A 22,095-nucleotide genomic window follows, 5' to 3' on the forward strand; every position below is an offset into this window, starting at 1 on the left:
GAGACCCCTTCCTCTGGGACTCCAGCGCCTGGACCCCAGAGGGAGCTGGCGTCCATGGCACCTCCCCAGGACAGAGACATCCTTGGCTCCCGGGCTGCCCTGTCCTCCAGCCTGGCCTAGAGGGCCAGCTGGGAATCTTGGGCCCCACGTGGGCTCGGCTTCCCCCAGCCTGTCCCCGGGCCCGCACCGTCCCCGCAGCTCAGCAGCCTCCCAAGGAGCGCAGGGCTGGCTCGATGACTCTCGGGTGGAAGATGGGCTCAGACACGTTGCTCACACGTGCACAGTTCTGCCCGGCGGGGGCTTGGCGGGTGCAGCAGCCCTGCCCCCGGGGAGGAATCTGCATTCACCCACACCTCCACTTCCTCGTCAGCACCCTCCCGGTGACACTTCCCAGCCGTTGACAGCTGACGTGTGTTTTGTTAAATAGAGGAGGCCTGCTCTCCACTTTCCCTCCCAGGAAGGGTGATGCGTCCCTGGTGGAGGTGTCTCCACGCTCACTGGAGGGGAGTGGGTTTTGTGTCCTTGGTTGCCAGCCCCTTGGACGTCCAGGGAGGACGCATCCGGGGGTCACCAGTTAGCATGTGACCTGGAGTGCCCTCCCTCTCGAGGTCGGTGGCCCACGGGGAGGGAGAGACACAGGCCGTCTTGGCCTCTGGCGCCCATCGGTCCTGGCACTTCAATGCCTGGCCAGACTCAGCTTCCGAAGCCCACTCCTCCTGGGCGCTGGACGGGGTTGGCCCCAGGCACAGGGCCCTTCCAAAGCTGAGAGCGGAGATTCTTTTCTTCCCCCCAGGCTAAATTTATTTTCAAAGAAATCTGCCACCATATTACTTTATTGTGTCTGCTATAATTTTTTATTGTGGTAAAGTACACATAACATACAACTTGCCATTTTAACCATTCTAAAATATACAACTCAGGGGGATTAAGTACGTTCACGGAGCTGTGCAACCATCACCACTATCCAGTTCCAGAACGTTTTTGTCACTGCAAGAGGAAACCTCGTACCCATTAAGCAATAACTCCCCATGTCCCCCTTCCCCCAGCCTAGAAAAACTACTGATCTATACCTTCTGTCTCTGTGGATTTGCCTGTTCTGGTCATTTCACATAAATGGAGTTGTACACTATGTGGCCCTTGGTTCCTGGGCTTCTTTTCCTTAGCTTGTTTCTGAGGTTCATCTGTGATGTAACAGGTGTCAGAATGTTCTTCCTTTTTAAGGCTGAATAACATCCCATCGTATGGATGGACCACACTGGTCATCCATTCGTCAGTTGATGGGCATCTGGGCTGTCCCCGCCTCTGGGTGGTTGTGAACGCGTGTGTGCATAGGCTTGTTTGCGTCCCTGGTGTCATTTCTCCTGGGTGTACACTTAGCTGTGGCATCGCTGGGTCACTGGGTGTCCCAGACTGCTCGGGCTGCCATAACAGACACCACAGGCTGGGGGGCTCAAATTCATCTCTCACAGTTCTGGAGGCTGGGCGGTCAGGATCAAGGTGCCCGCTGACCGGTTCCTGGAGAGGGCCCTCTTTGTTCCTGGCTTCGGGACGGCCGCCTTCCCGCTGTGTCTGCTCCTGGCAGAGGGACAGCCCTGGCGGTTCCTCCTCACCTAATAAGGCTTCGGGCCCCACCCTTAGGACCTCATTTCACCCTAATTCCTTCCTCACAGGCCCCATCTCCAAATACAGTCACACTGGGGGTTAGGGCTTCAGCATAGGAATTTGGGGGTGCAATTCGGTCCATAAGAGAAGGTAATTCTACAGACGGGGGATTCTTGGGGCGGGCAGTGTGGGTGCTGGGAGGGCCGCAGAGTTGGAGTCAGAGCCTGGGCTTGGGTCCTGGTTCCGAGTGCCAGGATCTCTTTGCCCGCTGCCCCCTGCGGTACCGGGTGGCGGATTCTCCCCTCCCTGCCCTGCTCTGCGCGTCCGGCCAGGCCTGAGTGGGCCTCTTCTCCCTCCACAACCAGGAACTCCTCGCACGAGGCTGTGTGTTCCAGGAGCGGCACGGCTGGGAGCGGCCGGGATGGTTCAGCCCCGACGGCGCGGCTCCGGTGAGTAGGCCCCCCGGCACCCAGCGGCCATGCCCCCGGCCCGGCCTGTGCTCGACCCCTGCCCACTGTCCCCCCCATGTCTTCCCCACCTGAGGTGGCCGTGTGTCTCCCTGTCATTAGTGCCGTGGGGCGGGTGAGTCACCTGGCCTTCGGAGAAGCCGAGCCCCGGCCGGTCCGCCTGAGATCGTGGGGTGTCCCCACAGAGATCACTCGCCGCCCACGGCGCCCGGCCTTCCACGGCCCAAATGGGCCAGAGGCCAGGAGAGCTGGCGTTCCACAGAAAAGAGGCTGCGGCCAAGGCTCCCCAGGTTTACGGGAGGAATTAGAGTATCTTCTCGTAACTTTGTTCATATATTTTTGGCAACTGCAACTGTTAATGTTAGTGGGAGGATTTAGCACAAAATTATGCATTCTGTGTGTTAGGTGATGTGATGCTGAGGGGATGCTTTCATACAACCGGGGGGGATAGTATTTGATCCAGATTTGTACAAATTAAAACCCCTTTCCCGTTGCTATGTTTCACCAGTCCCCTTCCTGCGCGACCCATCTCCCATCTCCATAGCAACTACGTCCCAAGGCAAGTTCCAGGGCATGTTAGGTGAGGTGGATGGAGGCCAGAGCTCCTGCTGGCTTCTGCCTCTGCTTCTCTGGGGTCAGCAGCGAGGAGGGGCCTGGGTGGACCCCTCCTTGGGCAGGTCTCTGCAGAGCCCACCGCAGCCAGCCTGGTCTGCCCTGGAAGCCCCCCTCCCCCGGAATCCGTGGGCAAGGCGATGAGACCAGAGCAGGAATCGGGAGCACACCCCTGGTCCCGAGATGGGCAGGCTGTGCAATCGCCACCCGGGAGCCACCCTGGGAGTCCAGGGCACTGGGTGACGAGACGTCCCCAGATCCCTGACCCCTGGCCAGGCTACGGCGGGCTGGGATGTTCCTGCAGGGGGCTCCGGGGTCAGGGGGAGCCACCTGGCGGGCCAGGGAGATGACTTCCTACAGAGATTCCTGTCAGGGCCCCTCCCTGGACACCAGAGGTTGAGCTGGAGGTGGGTGGGGTAGGGGGCGTGCCTGGGGGAGCAAAGAGGCCTGACTCAGTCAGAATCTCACACTCGGCTCTCACCGGTGACAAGAGACTGGGCAGGGCTGGCCGTGCTGGTAGGTGAGAATTGGCGGGCTGTTCACACCTTTCGAGGAGTGACAGCAGAGTTAGGAGGGGTGGGGGAGGAGGAGGGGGAGAAGGAGGAGGGCCTCCGTTAGCAGGAACAGGACCAGGCGTGGGGTGTTGGGTTCTGGGCCTCTCTGAGAGCAGCTGACCGAGTGCAGGAGAAGCCAAGGCAAGTGGCGGCTGAAGGGCCAGCCTGTGGGGCCCACCACCTGGGCTCACGCCGGGCGGTCAGGACTCTCCTGTGACCTGAGGCAAGTTTCAGTCTCTCGGCACCTCGGTTTCCTCATCTGTAGGGAGGATCTCCCTTCCCGGAAGCGCGAGGCCCTTTGCGCAGGGCTTGGCCCCGAGCAGGACCTGGTCCCGGATCACCATGGCAACAGCATCTGGAGCCGCCGCTGCGGCCACCCCACCCCCGACTCCCCCTCCCTCTCCCTCCGCAAGCTGATCCATGGGCCTTATCCCAGCGCCTTGGCGTTGAGTCGGAAGCCCTGGCGTGGCCCCCGAGGTCCCGGTCAACCCGCCTCTGTTTCCCGTTCAGCCCCGTCTCTCGCCATCCCTCCCTACCCGAGCACACCCCATTCCTTCTCCACCCTCCGGGGCCCCAGCGCTCCCCACCGCCGTGGAGATTATGGTGTCACCTGTGCAACGTGGAGGGCATGCCCGAGCCCCGCCTCCACCCCGGCCTCGTCCACAGCGCGTTGCCCCTCGAGAGCGGGGCTCGGAGAGGGCAGGACCAGCTCTGTCCTGTGGACCTCTGTTTCCGCAGGACCCGGCTCAGGGCCGGCCAGGCCGCGGGCACCGGGCCACGCTCTGTGTGGAGGGGGGAGGAGGGGGCGGGACCGGTGACGACCCCTCTTCTGCCCCAGGTGCTCCCTTACGACTACTACGGGGCCTACAGACAGCGGGCGCACGAGGACTACGTCTACGGCAGGCTGCTGGGCCACGAGTACACCTTCGACTTCCCGCCCCACCACGACGTGGTAGGACACCCCATCCCTGATGGGACAGAAAGGCGGGCGTCCCCGCGGCTGGCCCACTCTGCCGTCTCCCTGCTATCCCCACCCCCGTTTTCGGCTGCCTCAGTTTCGTGGAGGAATCGGTGATGTTCTCCTCTGCCCTCCCCTCCCTACGTCTGTACCAAGACTTTGCCAGCGGTGAGGCCGGCTCAAGGGGCGGGGCTGGAGCCAGGCCTGGGTCTGGCTGTGTGGCCTCGGGCCAGGGCTTCACCTCTCTGAGCCTCTTGGAGCTGCTCCGAGGCCTGGGTGTGACTTTGTGGGTGGCGAGCCCCTCCTTCCCGGGTCCAGGGCAGAGCAGATGCAGCACAAGTAGGTCCAAGACGGGCCCCCCAGGGAACGAGCAGAGGAGACCCGAGCTGGGGGAGGGCCCGTGGTCTGGGGCCTGCTCGCCGCCCCTCTTGCTCCAGAAGTGGGCAGGTGAGGCCACTCAGGTGCCTCCTGGCGGCTCCTGGCCCCTTTCTTCCGTGCCCGGCTCTCTATTTCTGTTGGGGTTGAGGTGAGTGCCTCTGAGTCTGCACCACACAGGGAAGTTCTCACAGGCAGCTTCTGCAGAAAAGACTACGCCAGCTTCCCCTCTGAGCCGCCCAGCTGTTTTGGTACCGAGCAGAACGTGTCCCTGTGCGCGTGGCCGACTGGGGAGGGAGCGAAGTCCCTTCAGTATCTGTGTGAGGGTGGGCCAAGGCCTCAGCCTGGGGGTCCCCAGGGATGGGTGGCCTGGGAAGCTTCCTGGGCGTGGGACCCCTGCTTAGAAGCAAAGCTCTGCTGTTGCTGCCTGGAAACTCTTAATACATTTTGAACAGGCCCGCATTTTTATGGTGTACCAGTTCTGCACCCGGTCCTGAAGGGAAGGAAGCACGAGGGAAGGAAGCACGCTTTCCTCCAAAGTTTGCTCTAGTAAAGGCATTGGAGGAGGGGGCTTCTGAAATGGAAAGGGAGGCATGTGCGTCTGAAAGCCCAGGAGTCCCTGGGGGCTGCCTCTCCGGGGAGCAAACGGGGATCCGTCTGGCACCTCCGCACCGCGGCTTCCAAGGCCTGCAGGATGATCAGGCCCTTGAGGAAGTGGGCGCTGGGAGGGGATGCCAGCTTGGCTTCGTGGCTGCATCCCACCCGCGCAAAGGCACCTCGACAGTCCCAAAGCATGAAACATGCACTTGTTCTCAGCCTTGGCAACTTCCCCAGCCTGGCTAGACGAGAGTCAGCCCAGGAAGCTGTTTCGGGGTTTGATCTGCAGCCCCAGCAGTGTAAGCGAGGGTACCACATGGCTGATGGGTGAAGGGAGCTCCATAAAGAGTAGTGGTGTCTGAAGAGGGGAGAGGAGCAGCCTCTGGGGCTCAGGAGCGGCGCAGACCCCATGGGGTGCCGTGTAACAAACAGCCCTCCCGGGGGGAAGCCTGATCCCCGGCGCTGGCCAGTTCCCCCTGTATAAATACCCTCACCATCGGCTCCCTCCCACCCACCCACGTGGCATCACTGAACGCAGAGCGGGGAAAGATGCGCACAGTGGCTTCTCGGGGTCGGGGCACTACGAGACAGACCCAGGTGATGAATAGCTCATCATTTCCACCTGTGTAAACTTGAGTGGACCACGTACTGCCCCTGGGCCCCAGAGGGCACCTGGCTATGAGGCTGCTAATCATAGTTGCTCCCAGGCAGTGGTGTCTGTGCCACAGGGCGGGAGGAGATGGCGTGGGCTCTTCACACACCGTAAATGCTCCCTAAGTGGCAGCTTTGCTGTTATAATTTTTTTTTCCAGTAAGAGCAATGGGATTGGCACATCTGCTCAGCGATGGGGTGAGGGGTTTAGGGCAAAGATGGAGTGACATTGCAAGGGAAGACCAAGCAGAAAAAACAGATGGATAGCAGAAAACCTTGAGAGTGGAGCCAAGCGTTTGCATACTGTATGGAGGGAAATAATGAGAGATGTTGACTTGTTTTTTTTTTTGGTTCTTTTGTTTTAAAAAAAACAGCTTTATTGAGATATATTCACATACCATACCACCCAACCACTTAAAATGTACAATGCTTTTAGTATATTCAGAGGGTTCTGCAACCATCACTGCAATCTAATTTTAGAACCCTTTTATCTCCCCACCAAGGAAACCCTATACCCATTAGCCCATTTTCTCACCGCATCCCCACCTTCCGGCAGCCACTAATCTACTTTCTGTCTGTGTAACTTTACCTCATCTGGACATTTCACGTAATGGACTCGTACAATGGTGGTCTTTTGTGACTGGCTTCTTTCACTTAGCATAATGTTTTCGAGGACCATCCATGTTTTAGGAAGTCGTCAGTACTTCATTACTTCTTATTCTGAACAATATTCCATTACATGCATACACTCCTTTTTATTTATCCATTCATCTGTTGATGGACATTTGCGTTGTTAGACTTTTGGGCTATTATGAATAATGCTGCTCTGAAAATGTGTGTGCAAGTTTTTAGACAGATGTTTTCATTTCTCACGGGTAAATATCTAGGAGTGGGATTGCTGGGCCATGTGGTAGCTCCACGTTTCATGTATTGAAGATCTGCAAAGGCTTTTCCAAAGTGGCTGCACCATTTCACACCTCCACCCGCGGCGGACGAGGTTCTTATTTCTCCATCCTCGTGAGCACGTGTAGTTCTCTTTTTGACTCTAGCCATCCGGGTGGGTGTGAAGTGGTATCTCAAAGATCTGAGTTGCATTTCCCTAATGACTAATGGCGCTGAACATCTTTTCATGTGCTTATTTAGCCATTTGTTTATCTTCTTTGGAGAAATGTCTATCCAGATATTTTGCTCATTTTAAAAATGAGTTATTTGTCTTTTTATTGAGTTATAAGAATTCTCCGTACATTCTGGATACAAGTCCCTTATCAGATTTATGAGTTGTAAACATTTTCTCCCCTTCTGTGGGTTGTCTTTTCACTTTTTAAATGATATCGTTGGCAGCACAAAAGTTCTTAATTTTGATGAAGTACAGCTTATGTATTTTTTCTTTTGTCCCTTGTGTTTTTAGTGTCATATTTAAGAAGGCGTTTCCTAACCCAGGTCACAATGAGTTACTCTTCTGTTTTCTTCTCAGAATGGTATAGTTTTAGGTCTTGTACTTAGGTCTGTGGTTCATTCTGATGAAGCTTTGTGTGTGACGTGAGGAAGGGGTCCAACTTCGTGCTTTTGCAGGCGTCTATTCAGGTGTTCCAGCACCATTTGTTGAAGATTATTCTTTTCCCCATAGAATTGCCTTGGCATCCTTGTGAAAAATCAACTGACCATAAACGTCAGGGTTTATTTCTGGACTCTCAATTCTATTCCATTGATCTATATTTCTATCCTTATGCTATACCACGCTGTCTTGAGTACATTAGCTTTGTAGTAATTTTCAAAATCAGGAAGTGAGACTCCTCTAGCTTTGTTCTTCTTTTTCAAGATTGTTTTGAATATTCTGGGTGCCTTGCATTTCTGTATGAATTTTAGAATCAGTTTGTCAACTTCCGCCAAGAAACCAGCTGAGATTTCGGTAGACTCTGTCTAATCGGTAGATCGAATTTGGGGTGTACAGTCATCTTAGCAATAGTGAGTCTTCATTTCGTAAACATGAGAGGCCTTTCCATTTATTTAGGTCTTTAATTTCTTTCAAAGGTATTTTCTAGTTTTTAGAGTACAAGTTTGCGCTTCTTTTGTTAAATTTATGTGTAAGCATTTAAAAATTCTTTTTGATGATGTAAATGGAATTATTTTCTTAATTTCATCGATTGTTCATGGCTAGTGTATAGAAATACAAAAATTTTTTGTTTGTTGTATATTGACCCTATATCCTGCAACCTTCTTGAACTATTTTATTAGTCGTAATAGTTTTTCAGTGGGTTCCTTAGGATTTTCTGTATGTAAGATCACGTCATCTGCAAATAGAGATAATTTTACTTCTCCTTTTCCAGTCTGGATGCCTTTTATTTTTTCTTGCCTAATTGCTCTGGCCTGGACCTCCAGTACAATGTTGAGTAGAAGTAGCAGAGTGGATAACCCCATCTTGTTCCTGATTTTAGCATGGGACATTTAGTCTCTCACCGTTAAGTATGGCAGCTGTGGGATTTTGTTCATGCCCTTTATCAGGTTGAGGAATTTCCCTTTTCGTCCTAGTTTACTTGGAGTTTTTATCATGAACAAGTGTTGGATTTTGTCAAATACTCTTTCTGCATCTATTGAGATGATCATTTGGTTTTTGTTCTTTATCCCGTTAATATGGTACATTACATCAATTGATTTTGGGATGGTAAACCAGCCTCCCATTCCTGGGATAATCCCACTTGATCGTGGTGTGTAATCCTTTTTATATGTTGTTGGATTTAGCTTGCTAGTATTTTGTTGAGGTTTTTGTATCTGTATTAATGAAGGATATTGGTCTGTAGTTTTCTTATGAGGTCTTTGGTTTTGGCATCAGGGGTAATGCCGGCCTCATGGGAAGAGTTTGTGAAGAATTGGTATTAATTCTTTTTTGAATGCTTGGTAAAATACACTAGTGAAGCCATCTGGACCTGGGCTTTTCTTTGTGGGGAGTTTTAAATGACTAATTAAGCTCTTTTTTATTATAGGTCGATTCAGACTATTTCCCCTTCTGTCGGTTTCAGTAATTTGTGTCTTTCTAGGAATTTCCATTTCACGTCTAATTTGTTGGTGGACAGCTGCTCATAGTATTCCTTATAATCCTTTTCTATAAATTGGTTAGTGATACCCCTCTTTCAGTCCTGATTTCAGTACTTCGAGTCTTCTCTGTTTTTTCTTGGTCAGTCTAGTTAGTGATTTGCCAATTTTGTTGATCTTTTCAAAGAAACAATTTTCAATTTTGCTGATTTTCTCTATTTTTCAAGATTTCATTTATTTCCTTTCTAATCTTTATTATTTCTTTCCTTCTGCCTGCCTTGCCTTCTGCCTGCTTTGGGTTTAATTTGCTCTCCTTTTCTAGTTTCTCAAAGTGGAGAGTTAGGTTACTGACTGGAGAGCATCTCCAGGTGTAAAACTTCCGTGAGCACAGCACTAGCTTCATACCATCAGTCTGCATATGTTGTGTTTTCATGTTCATTCATCTCCAAGTGTTTTCTAATTCCCTTTTTCTTTGATCCGTTGGTTATTTAGGACTGCGTTGTCTAATTTCACTTATTTGTGAATTTCCCAATTTTTCTTCCGCTACTGATTTCTAATTTGATTCCACTGTGGTCAAAGAACATGTTTTGTATGATTTTAACCCGTTTGAATTTATTGTCTTGTTTTATGGCTTCTGGTCTACCCTGGAGAGTGTCCCCTGTGCTTGAAAAGGATGGTCACCATGTGTTCCTAGCTGGAGGGGAAGAAGGCAGGAGGGGCTCTCGGAGCAGGAGGGCAGCCAAGGGCCCAATGCCCCAGGGTTCTGGGGAAGAGGCAGCTCCCAGAGCCCACACAGCACCCCACCTCTGGAACTTTTCAGATCAAGAAGGAGTGTCTGGCCTGCAGAGGGGCCGCTGCTGTGTTTGACATGTCCTACTTCGGGAAGTTCTACCTGGTGGGCCTGGACGCGAGGAAGGCTGCCGACTGGCTCTTCTCGGCGGATGTCAGCCGGCCCCCAGGTACGGAGCCCAGGTGGGCCACGCTTTCCCACTTCAGTGCAGCCCCGGGCACTGAGACGAGACAGCCAGCTGACCCTGTCCTCTCTGGGCTCATCTGGCTCGTGGCTCCGCCCCTGGGCCTGGCCCTGGGTCCCCGTGTCCAGACCCCTCTGCCCTCCTCGCCGAGCCCCAGGCCCTAGGCCCCCTCCACCTTCCTCCCTCCCTCTACCCTCTGTCTCCTCCTCCATCCTCCCCCCAGCCCCCGCCTCCGCCCCCGCGTTTACTTTTTTCCAGACAGGATTCCAGGCAGCAAGTCCTCAGAACAGTCTCCTGGGGTTGGGGAACCTGTCCACTTCCCCCCTAAGAATGCTCTCCCCAAATAGGGTTTCTAGAATTAAACAAAAACACAGGGTGTTCAGTTACATTTGAATTCTAAATAAAGAATGAATAATTTCTTAGTGTAAGTATGTCCCATGCAATATTTGGGATATTCCTCTCCTTTTTTATCACGCATCCCTCTACCATCTTGCCCACCCATCCACCCAACCCCAAACTCACCCAGCCCCATCGGTATTAGTTCCCTAGAGCTGCTGTAACAAAGTACCACAAACTGAGTGGCTTTAAACAACCTAAATGTGTTGTCTTACTAGTCTGGGGCTGGAAGTTCAAAATCAGGGCCGTGATCCCAAGAACGTAGAATCCCTCCTTGCCCCTCCTGGCTTCTGGCCGTGGCCACCAATCCATGGCTTTCAACCACGTTGCTCCAATCTCTGCCTCTGAGTCACACGGCCTTCTCCCTGCGTTTTCTTCTTCTTTTAAGGACACCAGTCATGTTGGATTAGGGCCCACTCTGATGACCTCTGATCATCCTAGCATGATCCCATCTGCAAAGACCCTATTTCCAAATAAGGTCCATTCACAGGGACTGAGGGTTAGGACTTCAACATACCATTCTGGGGGACACAGTTCAAACCCATTACACCGTTTATCCAGCCAACCCACCTGCCCACCCCCTCACATGTACCTGCTACTCACCTCCCCTTAATTCCCCCCCTCGTCCCATTCATCGTGCCAACACCCTTCCACCCACCCACCCATCCCCTCCTTCCCTCCATCCTTTCCCCCCACCCTCTCCCCACCTCCGCATTCTCTCATCCATCCATCCATCAACTTCCTTTCGCATATTCATTTATTCATCAGACATTCAAGGAGCTTCTGCTATGCCAGGCATGGTGCTCGGAGCACCCAATGAATGAGATATAAATCCTGCCCTTAAAGACGTCCCAGCGTGGGGCTGGGGTGGGTGGGAGGGATGGATTGGGAGGAGTCACCTTCGAGGCATTTCTAGAAGAAAGAAGCCTCCCTCCTGATCCTTCCTCCTCTGGGGATGGCAATGCTGGGTGACCTGCCCATCCCTCTCTGGGTCATTCAGTCGTGGCGGCGTCACTGAGATGAGGGGCCTTTCAAGGTTGCCCCCCTAGGGCATCCGGCCAAGGGTTACCCTGAGCTGAGGGGCCGCCCTGCTAAGTGGCTCCCACATTCTGGGGTCTTCGTCCTTTCCGCAGGCTCCACGGTGTACACCTGCATGCTGAACCACCGCGGGGGCACCGAGAGTGACCTGACCGTCAGCCGCCTTGCTCCCAGCCCCCAGACCTCCCCGCTGGCCCCTGCCTTTGAAGGTAAGAGATGCCTCGAGGATCCAGCAGTGCCCTGAACGCAGCCCCGCTGGGTGAGGTGGCCGCCCACGCAGGATGGACGGGGAAGGGCGGCCGAGGCTGCTCTGGAACCACGTGTGTGCCCGCCGCGGTCAGGGCCTGGGAGATCAGAGGTCTCGCTTCAGGCTGAACACAGCCTTTGTTCAGGCAGCGATGCTGGGCTTCCAGTGCTCAGCGATCATGCCTTTGAACCTGCCCGTCCCGCGGGGTTTCGGAGTGGCCACAGCGCGTGCGTGCTCAGCTCACCTGCCAGGAACAGAGTGAGCCGAGGATAAGGCCATGCCTCCCTCGTGGAGAAGTTAGCTCCTTTCTGACACCAGCAGCTACGCTGAATTGGCTTTCTCGGTTCCCATGTAACTCCCAGTCTCAGACTGGGGCAGGTCCTTAGAAGATATCCAGCTCTGTGCCCAAGCTGACACCCACACTGCCCTCTGCAGGCCCTCTGCTTCTGCTTGCATGCCTCTTGTGACGGGGAGCTCATTACCCATATTCCTTGTTTGCACAGGTCTGACTGTGCTGAGCCAGATCTTCCCCCATCACTTCAACTCCCCGACCCACCCCTTGGTTTGCATGGGAGCAGTCGAATCTTTAGTGCTGCAGCCTGTCTCTGTCAGGGAAGAATAGCGATGGCTAAGCTTCACAGAGCGTGGGAAGCATCCCCTTTCTCCAAGAAGGGGCCCCCTTGCCACCTCTGGGACACTGGATTTGCAGGGGAGAAAGGATTCAGCTGTGCTGCTCTCCGTGCGGCTGCACTGTACCGTCGGGGGAAGGGTCACTGTCGGCCCGTTCAGGAAACCTGGCGACCCCAGCTCCGGGCCTGGCTCAGTGCTGCTGGCCATTTAGTTGCGTGGGACTCAGTCACGGGAGAGGGGGGCGAGGTCCGGCCTGGGCACTGGGAGAGGGAGGTGCAGGAAAAGCCCGATAGAACACTGGGTGGGATTGTGAGGGGGTGGGAAAGAGCGAGGATTATGGGAGGCCATGGGAAGCAGGTGAGCCAGGATGAGGAAGGTTTCCTGGGGGAGGTGATGTCTGGCCTGAGCCTCGAAGGATGGATAGGAGCCACCTGCTAGAAGGGTGTGGAGGGAAGAACGCCTGAGTTGCCTGTGAGGAGCTGGGCGGAGAGGGGCATTTTGACAAGGGCCGCTGGAAACTTTGTTTGGCCTTCACCCCCCAGGAGAGGGGAGGCCCGGCCCAGCCACAGCTGCCATCCTTAGACAGCGAGTCTAGCTGGGGAGACAGAACAGAGGGACCCCAGTGAGTGTGCAGGTCCCTGAAATCCTGGCTCTGCCACTGCCTGGCTCGGGGCCCACCTCTCTGAGCCTCAGTTTCCCCATCTGTGAAGTGGAGACAAATGACCCAGCTCCCTGAGCTGCTGCAGGGAGTTGAGCGAGAGTCTGGAGGTGCCAGGAGGGCTGGGGAGCAGCCTCCCTGAGCTTGTTTCCCCACCTGGAAACTAGTCCCCATCACAAGGGGGAGTTGTCACCAGGGCTCTGTAAGCTGAGCCACGGCCCAACGGGGCAGCTTCTTGCGCCCTTCCCGATAATTCTGGTGGATTCCTGGCCCTGGAGGAGCGCTCGCCTGCCGGGGCGGGAAGAGTGGGCTCTGAGACGAGGGGAAGGGGAGGTGCTAATGGACCCCAGAGATGTTTCTCCTGGACTCTGGGGGCGTCTGCCTCGAGTTAAACGGCCGCCTGGTGGGGAGCTTTGCACTTGGTGGGTTCGTGACCTGCCAGGGCACGCGCGGATGACAAGGAAGTCACAGTGGTCTGTGGAGCGTGCTAAAGGTCCCGGCTTCACCGCTAAGCACAGAAAACCGACATATGGACCTTGTGTTTTCAGCCTTAAAAAAGCGGTACTGTTCCTGCTTTGAACATGCATGTCCATTCAGTACGCGTGTTTATACCTGTTAGGTCAGATCACCATTAAGACAAGAGGATGTGCGTTTCACACGTGATCAAGGCTGTGTATAAAGCAGCTGTTCATCTTAAATGTGATTTTGAACAGTATTTTATATCACAAAAGGAATACATACCTGTAGGAAACATTTGGACAATACTGAAAAGTACAAAATAAAGTCTGCAGCTCCCGGCCCGAGCCAGAGCCCTGGAGTCTGCCCTCTGACCGCCCCCCCTGCCATGCCCGCCTTGTGGGCTGGACCTGGACTTGGGCTGACCGCTGGCCTCAGGACCTGGCACTTCGGGATGTTTTTCATGAGAGACAGCTGCCCAGAGGAGGCCAGGCCCAGCAGCTGCCGTCTGTCTGGAACCAGGTGGCTTCAGTTAACGCTCATGTCCCCCTGGGAGGGGCCTCGGGATGGCTGTAGACGGGCGGGGCCACGCGGGGGCCACGGAGCGTGTTGCGGGTGCCGGGGTAGAGGATGCTGCTGGAGATCTATCCTTAGAGGTGTTCTCAGTCCAGCGTCCCAGGAGCCCCCAGCCCAGGTAGCAGGGGATCCTTTCGGGGGTCAGCTCGTTTGTTTGGCCTTTGAGTTGGGTCTGGATAGACAGGCAGGACTGAGGGCGCAGACGGGCACACAGAACGTGGGGTGACGAGGTCAGGGATGTTCCAGAGGTCACCTGGACGGGGTGGGAGGACGACCGGGGCTCTGGCTGGGGTCTCCACTTGGGGGGCTGATGGCAAAGCCAGGGGCTCTTCTGCTCTTCCCCCGGCTGCTGCTGGCGGAACCCCGCCTTGGAGGGGGCGAAGGGTTCCCAGCTTCAAGCTTCCACGTGGGGTGGCCTGGCCGGTCCCAGCTCCAGGACCTTCCATCAGAGCCCAGCCAGCGAGTGCTCCTGGGGAGCGAGCAGAGACCCCAGGCCCTCCCACTCCGTCTCCTGTCCCCGTCCGGGCTCCGCTACAAACTTCACGCTCCCATGCTGGAGAAGCAAAGTGGGGCGTGTCTCTTTTTCAATTATAGTAGGTGGCCGCACCTATGATCACAATGACATGCAGTTCCACTGCTGTGGAAGCCTCGGGGAGTGGGGGCCAGTGTGTGGAAGGGCGTCTAGGCAGGATTCTCCAGACTCCGGAGCCTCCCCGAGAGCTGCTGCCCCCCTCCCACGGGGAACGCCAACTCTGCGCAGAGTGGGCTGGGGGCTGGTGCCAGGCCTGCCCCCGGCGGGGCCCAGAGTGAATGGCGCTGAAAGCTGAGAGGAGCAGCCCTTGGGCGGGACCGGACCCCCGGGGAGGGAGGTGAGTGTCCCAGCGAGTAACCTTCCCGGTTCCTGGTTCCTCAGCCCCAAGCTGGGCTCCTGGTGCCGCCATAGCTCCTTCAATCCCCCCAGCAGCCTTGTGAGGGGGGGGGTTCTGGCTTCACTCCCATTGTACAGATGCAGAAACTGAGGCTGGAAGTCAGGGATTCACTGGGTACCATCACTCTGAGATGGGGGAGCCCTGCTGGAAGGAAGGAAGGAAGGGAGGGAACCGGATGGGGAGAAAGGCGCATAGAAAATGGAGAGGAACGAAGCCACTTCCAGGCCTGCCACCTCCACCAGGTCACGGGGGGAGTAGTCAGTGAGAGCCTGCCCGCCCAGGGCACACACGGTGGCTGAATCTCACAGCGTCCCTGCGGATGAGGTGCATTCACCCCAAATTGCAGATGACATTTTGGAGGCTCAGGCAGGCTGCATGAGGGGTCCAGGGCCACACAGCTGTCTGAGGTCACAGCCCCCCGGGGCAGTGGCTCTCCCAGGACGCTGGGCCAAGGTGGGCTCCCCTCCACTCAGCAGTACCCGGGTGGCAGTGTGGCCCAGTGAATGCTCCACAGGCCGTGGACTCAGAGCTGGACAGAGGCCAATCTTCTCACACCGTGTGACCTCTCTGAACCTCAGTCTCCTCTTCTGAAACCCGAGGGTGGTGACGAGTGTCAGTCTCCTGGGAAGGATCAACGGTGTATTGCCTGTAAAGCCCCGGCTCAGCACCAGCCCCCATATGGCCATGGCAGGGATCCTAGAGACCGGGGGGCCATGGGAATATGAGGAGAAACGGGAGCTGGTGAGGTCGTTGAGGCTCAGAGAAGGAAAGACACTTGTCCAAGCTCACCCAGCACTGGTGGCTGAGGTGGGATGCACAATCTCCCCACGGCGTGGTGGCGTTGGGAGCTCTTACGCTTTCTTGGATCACAGACCCCTTGAGAAGTGGGAGAAAGCCTCAGACTCTCCCAGAAAATGCTCCCTTGGCACGTGCAGCCCTCAGGGGGTCCCGCACCCAGCCCGCTCCTCCCCACATTTCGTCCTGCGGGTGATGAGAACCCAGGGTCCCTCGGGAGTGTCCCCATCGCTTGGGCCTTGGTCGTTCACTTTCAAGGAAAGAGCGTTTGTTTTCTCCACGGAGGCCTCGGGCCGCCCCCTCTGCCCCGTCTCCTCCGTCCTGCAGTCCTGGGCTGAGTCCCGTGCTCCTCCTCCAGGGGACGGCTACTACCTGGCTGTGGGCGGGGCTGTGGCCCAGCACAACTGGTCCCACATCACCACGGTGCTGCAGGACGGGAAGTTCCGGTGCCAGCTCGTCGACAGCTCCGAGGACCTGGGCCTGGTCAGCGTCCAGGGCCCAGCCAGGTGAGGAGGGGACGGAGAGCCACGCACCTGGGCGCACCTGGGTGCACCTGGGACCTGGGCCTGGTCAGCGTCCAGGGCCCAGACAGGTGAGGAGAGGACGGGGAGCCACGCACCTGGGTACACCTGGGGCCTGCGCCCTCGTCCCTCTATCTGGGGCTGGGGGCAGAACCACTTACTGCTTCAGAATGGGACACTGTGGTCAGTAAGCTCAACGTGCCAGCGACCTCAGAGAGGCCACACCAGAAAGATGCTTTTCGAAGCACTAGAATACAGAAAAGCCCTTAATAAAAGACTCAGACTGAACCTTACTGTGAATCAGTATGTGAGGATTCAGTGGTCACGGAAGGGCCAGTGAGGGCGTCTCTGGACAGCTGATACAGACTAAGAATCATGTACGCCATCTCTAAGTGGGCAGGGCCAGACTGGGGTTCCACGTGCTACCTGGGCTCAGAATAATGCTCTACACCAAGAGGTCGCCTGTTCCTCCCTAAACACCTCCAGTGACTAGGTCTACAGATGATCATTTACTCCTTAATTCATTCTATGAGCGTTTACTGAGCTGTGTTCCCACCCGTGAGGAATCAGCTCCTGGAAAGCCCTCGGATTCTAGCTTGTGCGTGGAGCCACAGGACGGTCTTAGGCAAAGGGGCACCTGAGCAGCTGTGCACGTTGGAAAGATCCCTCTGGCTGGGCTTCGGAGAGGGGACTGGGGGATGGGCATAAAAGGGGAAGCACAGCGTGTTAACATCGACCAATCAGGTGCCTGGGATGTGCCAACATCCCCTCCAATCCTGATCATAGCCTTTGAGGTGGTTAGAAGTATGTTTATTCTTATTGGTGAAGAAGAGAGGACGGGGCACCTCCAGCCAGGTTATCCCAAAGCTGACGCTTAGACGAAGCACGGCCGTGTCCATGGGACATCCCTGTCAGCCCAGGGTCATGCCAGGATCCCCAGCCAGTGCACTCAGACCCCGCCACAGGGTCCATTTTCCCTGGTTCTTTGGAGCTGACCAAGCCTGCAGCACCCCAGCTGGGTCCTGGACTGGCGGACCTCCCCTCCCGGGAGGAGTTGCAGCTGGCTCTGCGTGTGCACCATCTCGCACAGAGGCACACGGCAGACACGTGGTACATGCTCTCTGAATCACGGCTGGTTGTGTACCTTAACCATCAAGTGTTGGACTTCAGGCTTCTCATGAAAACCAATGTTTATCAGGGGGCCCTTGGAGGGGACACTGCGGGAAATGAGGGGTCAAGGCTTGGAGCTCTCTGAAGGGACAGTGTTTCAGGCAGAGGAGGCAGCAGGTGCAAAGGCCCTGTGGCAGGAGGAAAAGCAGTGAGGCCAGGGCCATAGGAGACGTGCTCAGAGGGCAATGGAGGCGAGAGCCTGCAGGTGCAGAGGCTGCTCCTCCAGGAGAGGGAACTGAGCAGAAGAAGGGCTTTAACGGGGTCTCCGATTCTGGGCCAGGGGGTAGGAGGCCGGCAGGTGTGAGGAGCCTCAGGGGCCAGGTGAAGCAGGGATTCTGAGCAGGGAGTGATGAGCCGTGTCCAGGTGGTCAATGGGTCCAGTGCGTGGGGTTCCTCTCCCCACGTGAGCCCGACCTCCGCACCAGGTGGTCAATGGGTCCAGTGCGTGGGGTTCCTCTCCCCAGGTGAGCCCGACCTCCGCACCTCTGGGCTGAATGGGGGTGGGCGTCCTGGCCTTCTGAGCTCAAGGCCATCCTCGGAAGCCTCAGCTTCATTGCCACTGCGACCTTGGACAGGGAGTGGGCTATTTTTGGTTTGGTGGTGGGGGTGAGTGGGCAGGGGAGGGAGGGGGTACCAGACAGACAGATCAAGCTGTGGCCCCGGGGGGACAGGCCAGCCTCTTCCAGCCTCATTAGAAGCTGCTCAAGGAGGATGGCAAGTGACGGCTGCCAGGGCAGGAAGACAAGCTCTCCTCCTCCTGGTAACTTCTTAACTTTCTCCCCCAAATTGTCCTCGCTCTTTCAAAAATAACCCAAAGATTCTTGTATGAATAACAATGTTACCAGCACCGCTGATAAGGGCTAAACTTTCTGAGTTGTTATGTGGAAAGCATTCGGCATGGCGCCATGGGAGATGCTGTATGACCTGCTGACCAATAGAACTTTCTGGAAACATTCCATAATTGGTGGATCCAGTACAGTAGCCACTAAGCTGTATGTGGCCATCGAGGCCTTGAAATGTGGCAGTGAGACAGAATTTTTTACCTTAATTAACTTAAGCTCAAGAGGCCACACGTGACTGGGGAGACACGGCGGGGTACAGTGATCACCGCTGTAGTTGTTAATGCCACAGCGCTTGGCTTGTGCTTTCTGGCGGATGCCCCCCCCCCGACAAGGGTCCCGTGAGGTGGCATCGCTGTCCTCATGGAGCGGACGAGGGGACCGAGGCGAGGTTGGGGTGGGAGTGAGCGAAGGAAGCAGGACCTGAACCTGGTCTCTGACCGGAGCCAGTGCCCTCCAGGGCCACCTGCTGCCCCCTGGCAGAGGGACAGCCTCCTGCACCCCGGCCCGTGCTTGGCAGACCTGCCTGCCCAGCTTGGTGCCCAAGCTGGGGTACCCCTGGCACTGCTAAGGCCACGCTGGCCCCGGGTGGCAGCTCCAGCCTCCTTCCTCCTTCCCCTGCTGGGAAGACCAGGCAGCGGCCCTGGCCCCATCCGCCCAGGGCCGCAGAGAGGACGGGCTTCTTAGGGACTGGGTGTGGGTTCTCCGGGGGCTGGCACCACGTGGGTGCCGGGGTGTTACATAAGGATCTTGACACACTGCAGCACACTGGGCACCTCGGGCCGGCGTGGGCGAGCAGCTTCCGGCACCGTGGGGCTGGGGATTAGTGTCAGAAGCGTTTCTGGGCACCGGCTGGGACCCCTGCGAGGCAGAAATGGTGGGGCTGTCTCCTGCCAATGGGGAGCTGGCCCTGCAGTGCAAAGCCAGCCCATTTTCAATCAGTCCTATTTACCGGTTGCCCTCTCTGTGCCAGGCATAGGGGCCCTGTTGGCACGGAGCTCCTGGTTCAGTGGGGGCAAGTATCAATACAACCAGTGTGAGAGGCACCCTGGCAGGAGATGTATCAGGGCTGTGAGCTCAGACCGGGGGCAGTGTGGGGTGGGGGCGCAGGAACCTGACCCAGACTCAGGGAATCAGGGAGGGGTTCTTGTAGGAGGTGACAGATGCACCAAGACCTGAAGAATAACAAAAGTTTAAACAGGGGCAGGGGCACCCGGTGGAAATGTGCAGGGAAGCAAGAGTCAACTAAGTCCTGGAGGGAGGCAAGGGGCACGGCGCCCAGGAAGTGAAGGTTTCCATGGACACCGAGAGGTCTCAGGTAACCCATCCAGCATGAGAGCCAGACTGCCGGGCCCGGCAGGGCAGGGGAGGTGAGGAGGGCGGCCCCTGCCCTCGGGGGCCTGTGGCATGAGGGGCGTTAGCTGGTTAGATAACTGCCCCAGGCCTTGGTTCCCCCATCTGAGAAAGGAGAACTTGTGAGCGCTCATCTCTGAGTCCTGTCTCTGCCCCAGGCTTGGCTGTTCCTGTCACTGTTCCTGATGAAGGTGCTTTTCTTTTTTTTTTTTTTTTTTTATTTCTTTTTTGGCTGTGTTGGGTCTTCGTTTCTGTGCGAGGGCTTTCTCTAGTTGCGGCAAGCGGGGGCCACTCTTCATCGCGGTGCACGGGCCTCTCACTATCGTGGCCTCTCTTGTTGCGGAGCACAGGCTCCAGACGCGCAGGCTCAGTAGTTGTGGCTCACGGGCCCAGCCGCTCCGCGGCATGTGGGAGCCTCCCAGACCAGGGCTCGAACCCGTGTCCCCTGCATTGGCAGGCAGACTCTCAACCACTGCGCCACCAGGGAAGCCCGAAGGTGCCTTTCTTATCTGACTGGATTTTGGGTGCGTCTCCCTCTTGGTGTGTTTTATTAATAGCATGTTTGTTGGTGGTCTGCCCCGTGAGGACATGGCCTCGTCCTGCTCACTGCTGTGTCCCCAGAGGCTCTCCAGCCCGGGCCACGCACCCAGGAGGGCTGGGCAGGTGTTTGTTGACTGACTGACCGACCGACCTTGTTCTCGCTCACAGCCGGGCCATTCTCCAGGACGTGCTCGATGCAGACCTGAGCAATGAGGCCTTCCCGCTCTTCACTCACAAGCTGGTGAGAGCCGCTGGGCACCTGGTAGGTACCACCTGGCCGCTTTCCCCTGGGCCGTAGGGGGCAGCAGCTGCAAGGGAACAAACCTGGGGCTTGGGGATCGTGTGCCCTTGGGCATGTCTGTGGAACCTCCCTGGACCCTGGTTCCCTCCTGTGAAGTGGGGACCACATGTCCTGCCCACAGGCTGTTAGGGCCTCAGACGAGGAACGGGGGTCAAAGTCGGGTATCACCTGTGCCCCACCCAGTGTCTGGCGCATGCTGAGGGGCGCAGTCCCAAGCTTCTGCCAAGGACTTGCCACCTGTGAAGCCGCCCCCAGTGTCCCCTCCTCAGAGGCAAGGGCACGCCCTCCCAGATGAGGGCATCTCCTGCGCCTCCTTGGAGATGACAGCGCTGGGGACAGCCAAGCAATTACGCTGCTCCAGAGGTCTGCATATCCTGAGGAGGTGGCCGGTCCTCTGGAGCATTCCCCCTTCCCAGCCCCCCGCATTGCGGGAGAGGGGAGGGGCTCTCGGGGTGCACCGCCAGGCCCCGGGGAGCACCCCCTGCCCGTCCCCCAGCTCCAGAAGGTCGGGTCCCAGGACCGGAAGCTTCTGACGCTGTGGACAGTATCAGGGCTGCAGCGGACTCAATGTCCTCAGAGACCCTGGGGCCGGGGTCCCGGGTCCAGCTCTGGTCAGGCCCTACTCCTGGGCCGTGGTGTCCTTTCTGGAAAATGAACATCATGATCTCCACCCTGACTTCCCGAGGGCAAGGTAAGGAGCAGGCGGTCAAAGTAACCTCGGCCGCTGTCAGCCGAGGGCTCCCAAGGCACCAGGCGCTATTCAAAGCACGTGACTCACGAGTACTGTCCCACTTAATACTCACGACAGCGTGGAAGGTTCTAGCATGGGCTTCTCAGCCTCAGCACGATCGATGACATCTTGGAACAGACACTCTGGGGGGGCAGGGGAGAGGTGCTGCTCTGCGATTGCCCTGTAGGCAGGTGTGCAGTCACGGCCAGATGTGTTGAACGAGGTCCTACAGCAGCTCCCGATGTAGGAAATGTTACCCGCAGGACGGATGTTTCCCTGAATTGAGCTCAGAGAAGTTGGATGGACTGCCCAGGGCCCCCCAGCTAATGAAACATAAAAAGCGCGTGAATATGTGTCAGAAACACGGAGGTGGCCTTAAGGAGGGGGTGGGTGGACAGACAGCCGGATTCGGGGGCACTTCCCCCTCTTCTACTTCCTTCATGTTCATCTGGGGGGTTTTGGGGGGAAAGTGCTAAGGGATGTTTGTGATCCTGGCCTGCAGAGGGGCTGGAGGTCGGAGGAATCTGGGTCCCGTTAGCAAGTAAACAATGTTTCAATGACATCAGAAAGGAGGCTGCCAGGAGAAACCAGATAAAAGCAGCTCTGCAGAGCCGAGGAGCGCTGGCCCAGCTCTGGTCTGCCTTCCCTCTCTGGAGGCTGTGCTGGGGGGCAGGAAACTGGGGATGTCTCTGTCTAGCTTGCTTCCTGCCTGCTTGGTACAAAGCTGCCTGCCGGGACCAGAGAGGGCGTGCATTTTGAGAGAATGGCACAGCTCCACCCCAGGCCACAGTGGCATCTGGCCTGCCCCGATTGCAGCTCTGGCCCTCTCGGTCCCCGTGGGGTCCGTGCAGCGCCCAGCCCCGTCTGGGGCGGGGTTCTGACTTGTGAAGTGGGAGGGGGAGCTGGGAGCTTGGCGTTGGCTCAGCCTGTGTGTGGTTCCGAGGTTTGTGTGGGCGAAGACCAGGTGCGAACGCTTCCCCTGCCAGCCAAGGGTCGCTCCAGCGAGGCACCTGGGCCTTAGTCTTGGACAATGGGCTGCAATGGGGGCTGGCCCTTCCCGGCCCTGGCTGCCGCCCCAGGCCTGGCCCACGGCCGT

At 56.8% G+C, this 22,095-nt stretch overlaps 1 protein-coding gene across 2 annotated transcripts in view; it reads left to right on the plus strand.

Annotated features, from left to right (window-relative positions):
- SARDH (sarcosine dehydrogenase) overlaps positions 1–22,095 on the plus strand; it is a 64,054-nt gene that overhangs the window by 24,348 nt on the left and 17,611 nt on the right. For both annotated transcript variants that reach the window (XM_082402373.1, XM_082402372.1), the window contains exons 13-18: positions 1,968–2,051; positions 4,074–4,187; positions 9,667–9,805; positions 11,350–11,463; positions 15,904–16,051; positions 20,137–20,230. In XM_082402373.1, coding sequence (XP_082258499.1) covers positions 1,968–2,051; positions 4,074–4,187; positions 9,667–9,805; positions 11,350–11,463; positions 15,904–16,051; positions 20,137–20,230 — 693 coding nt within the window. The remainder of the gene's footprint in view (positions 1–1,967; positions 2,052–4,073; positions 4,188–9,666; positions 9,806–11,349; positions 11,464–15,903; positions 16,052–20,136; positions 20,231–22,095) is intronic.

Source organism: Balaenoptera borealis (genome assembly GCF_965194805.1).
Source record: "Balaenoptera borealis genome assembly, chromosome: 8".
NCBI lineage: Eukaryota > Metazoa > Chordata > Mammalia > Artiodactyla > Balaenopteridae > Balaenoptera > Balaenoptera borealis.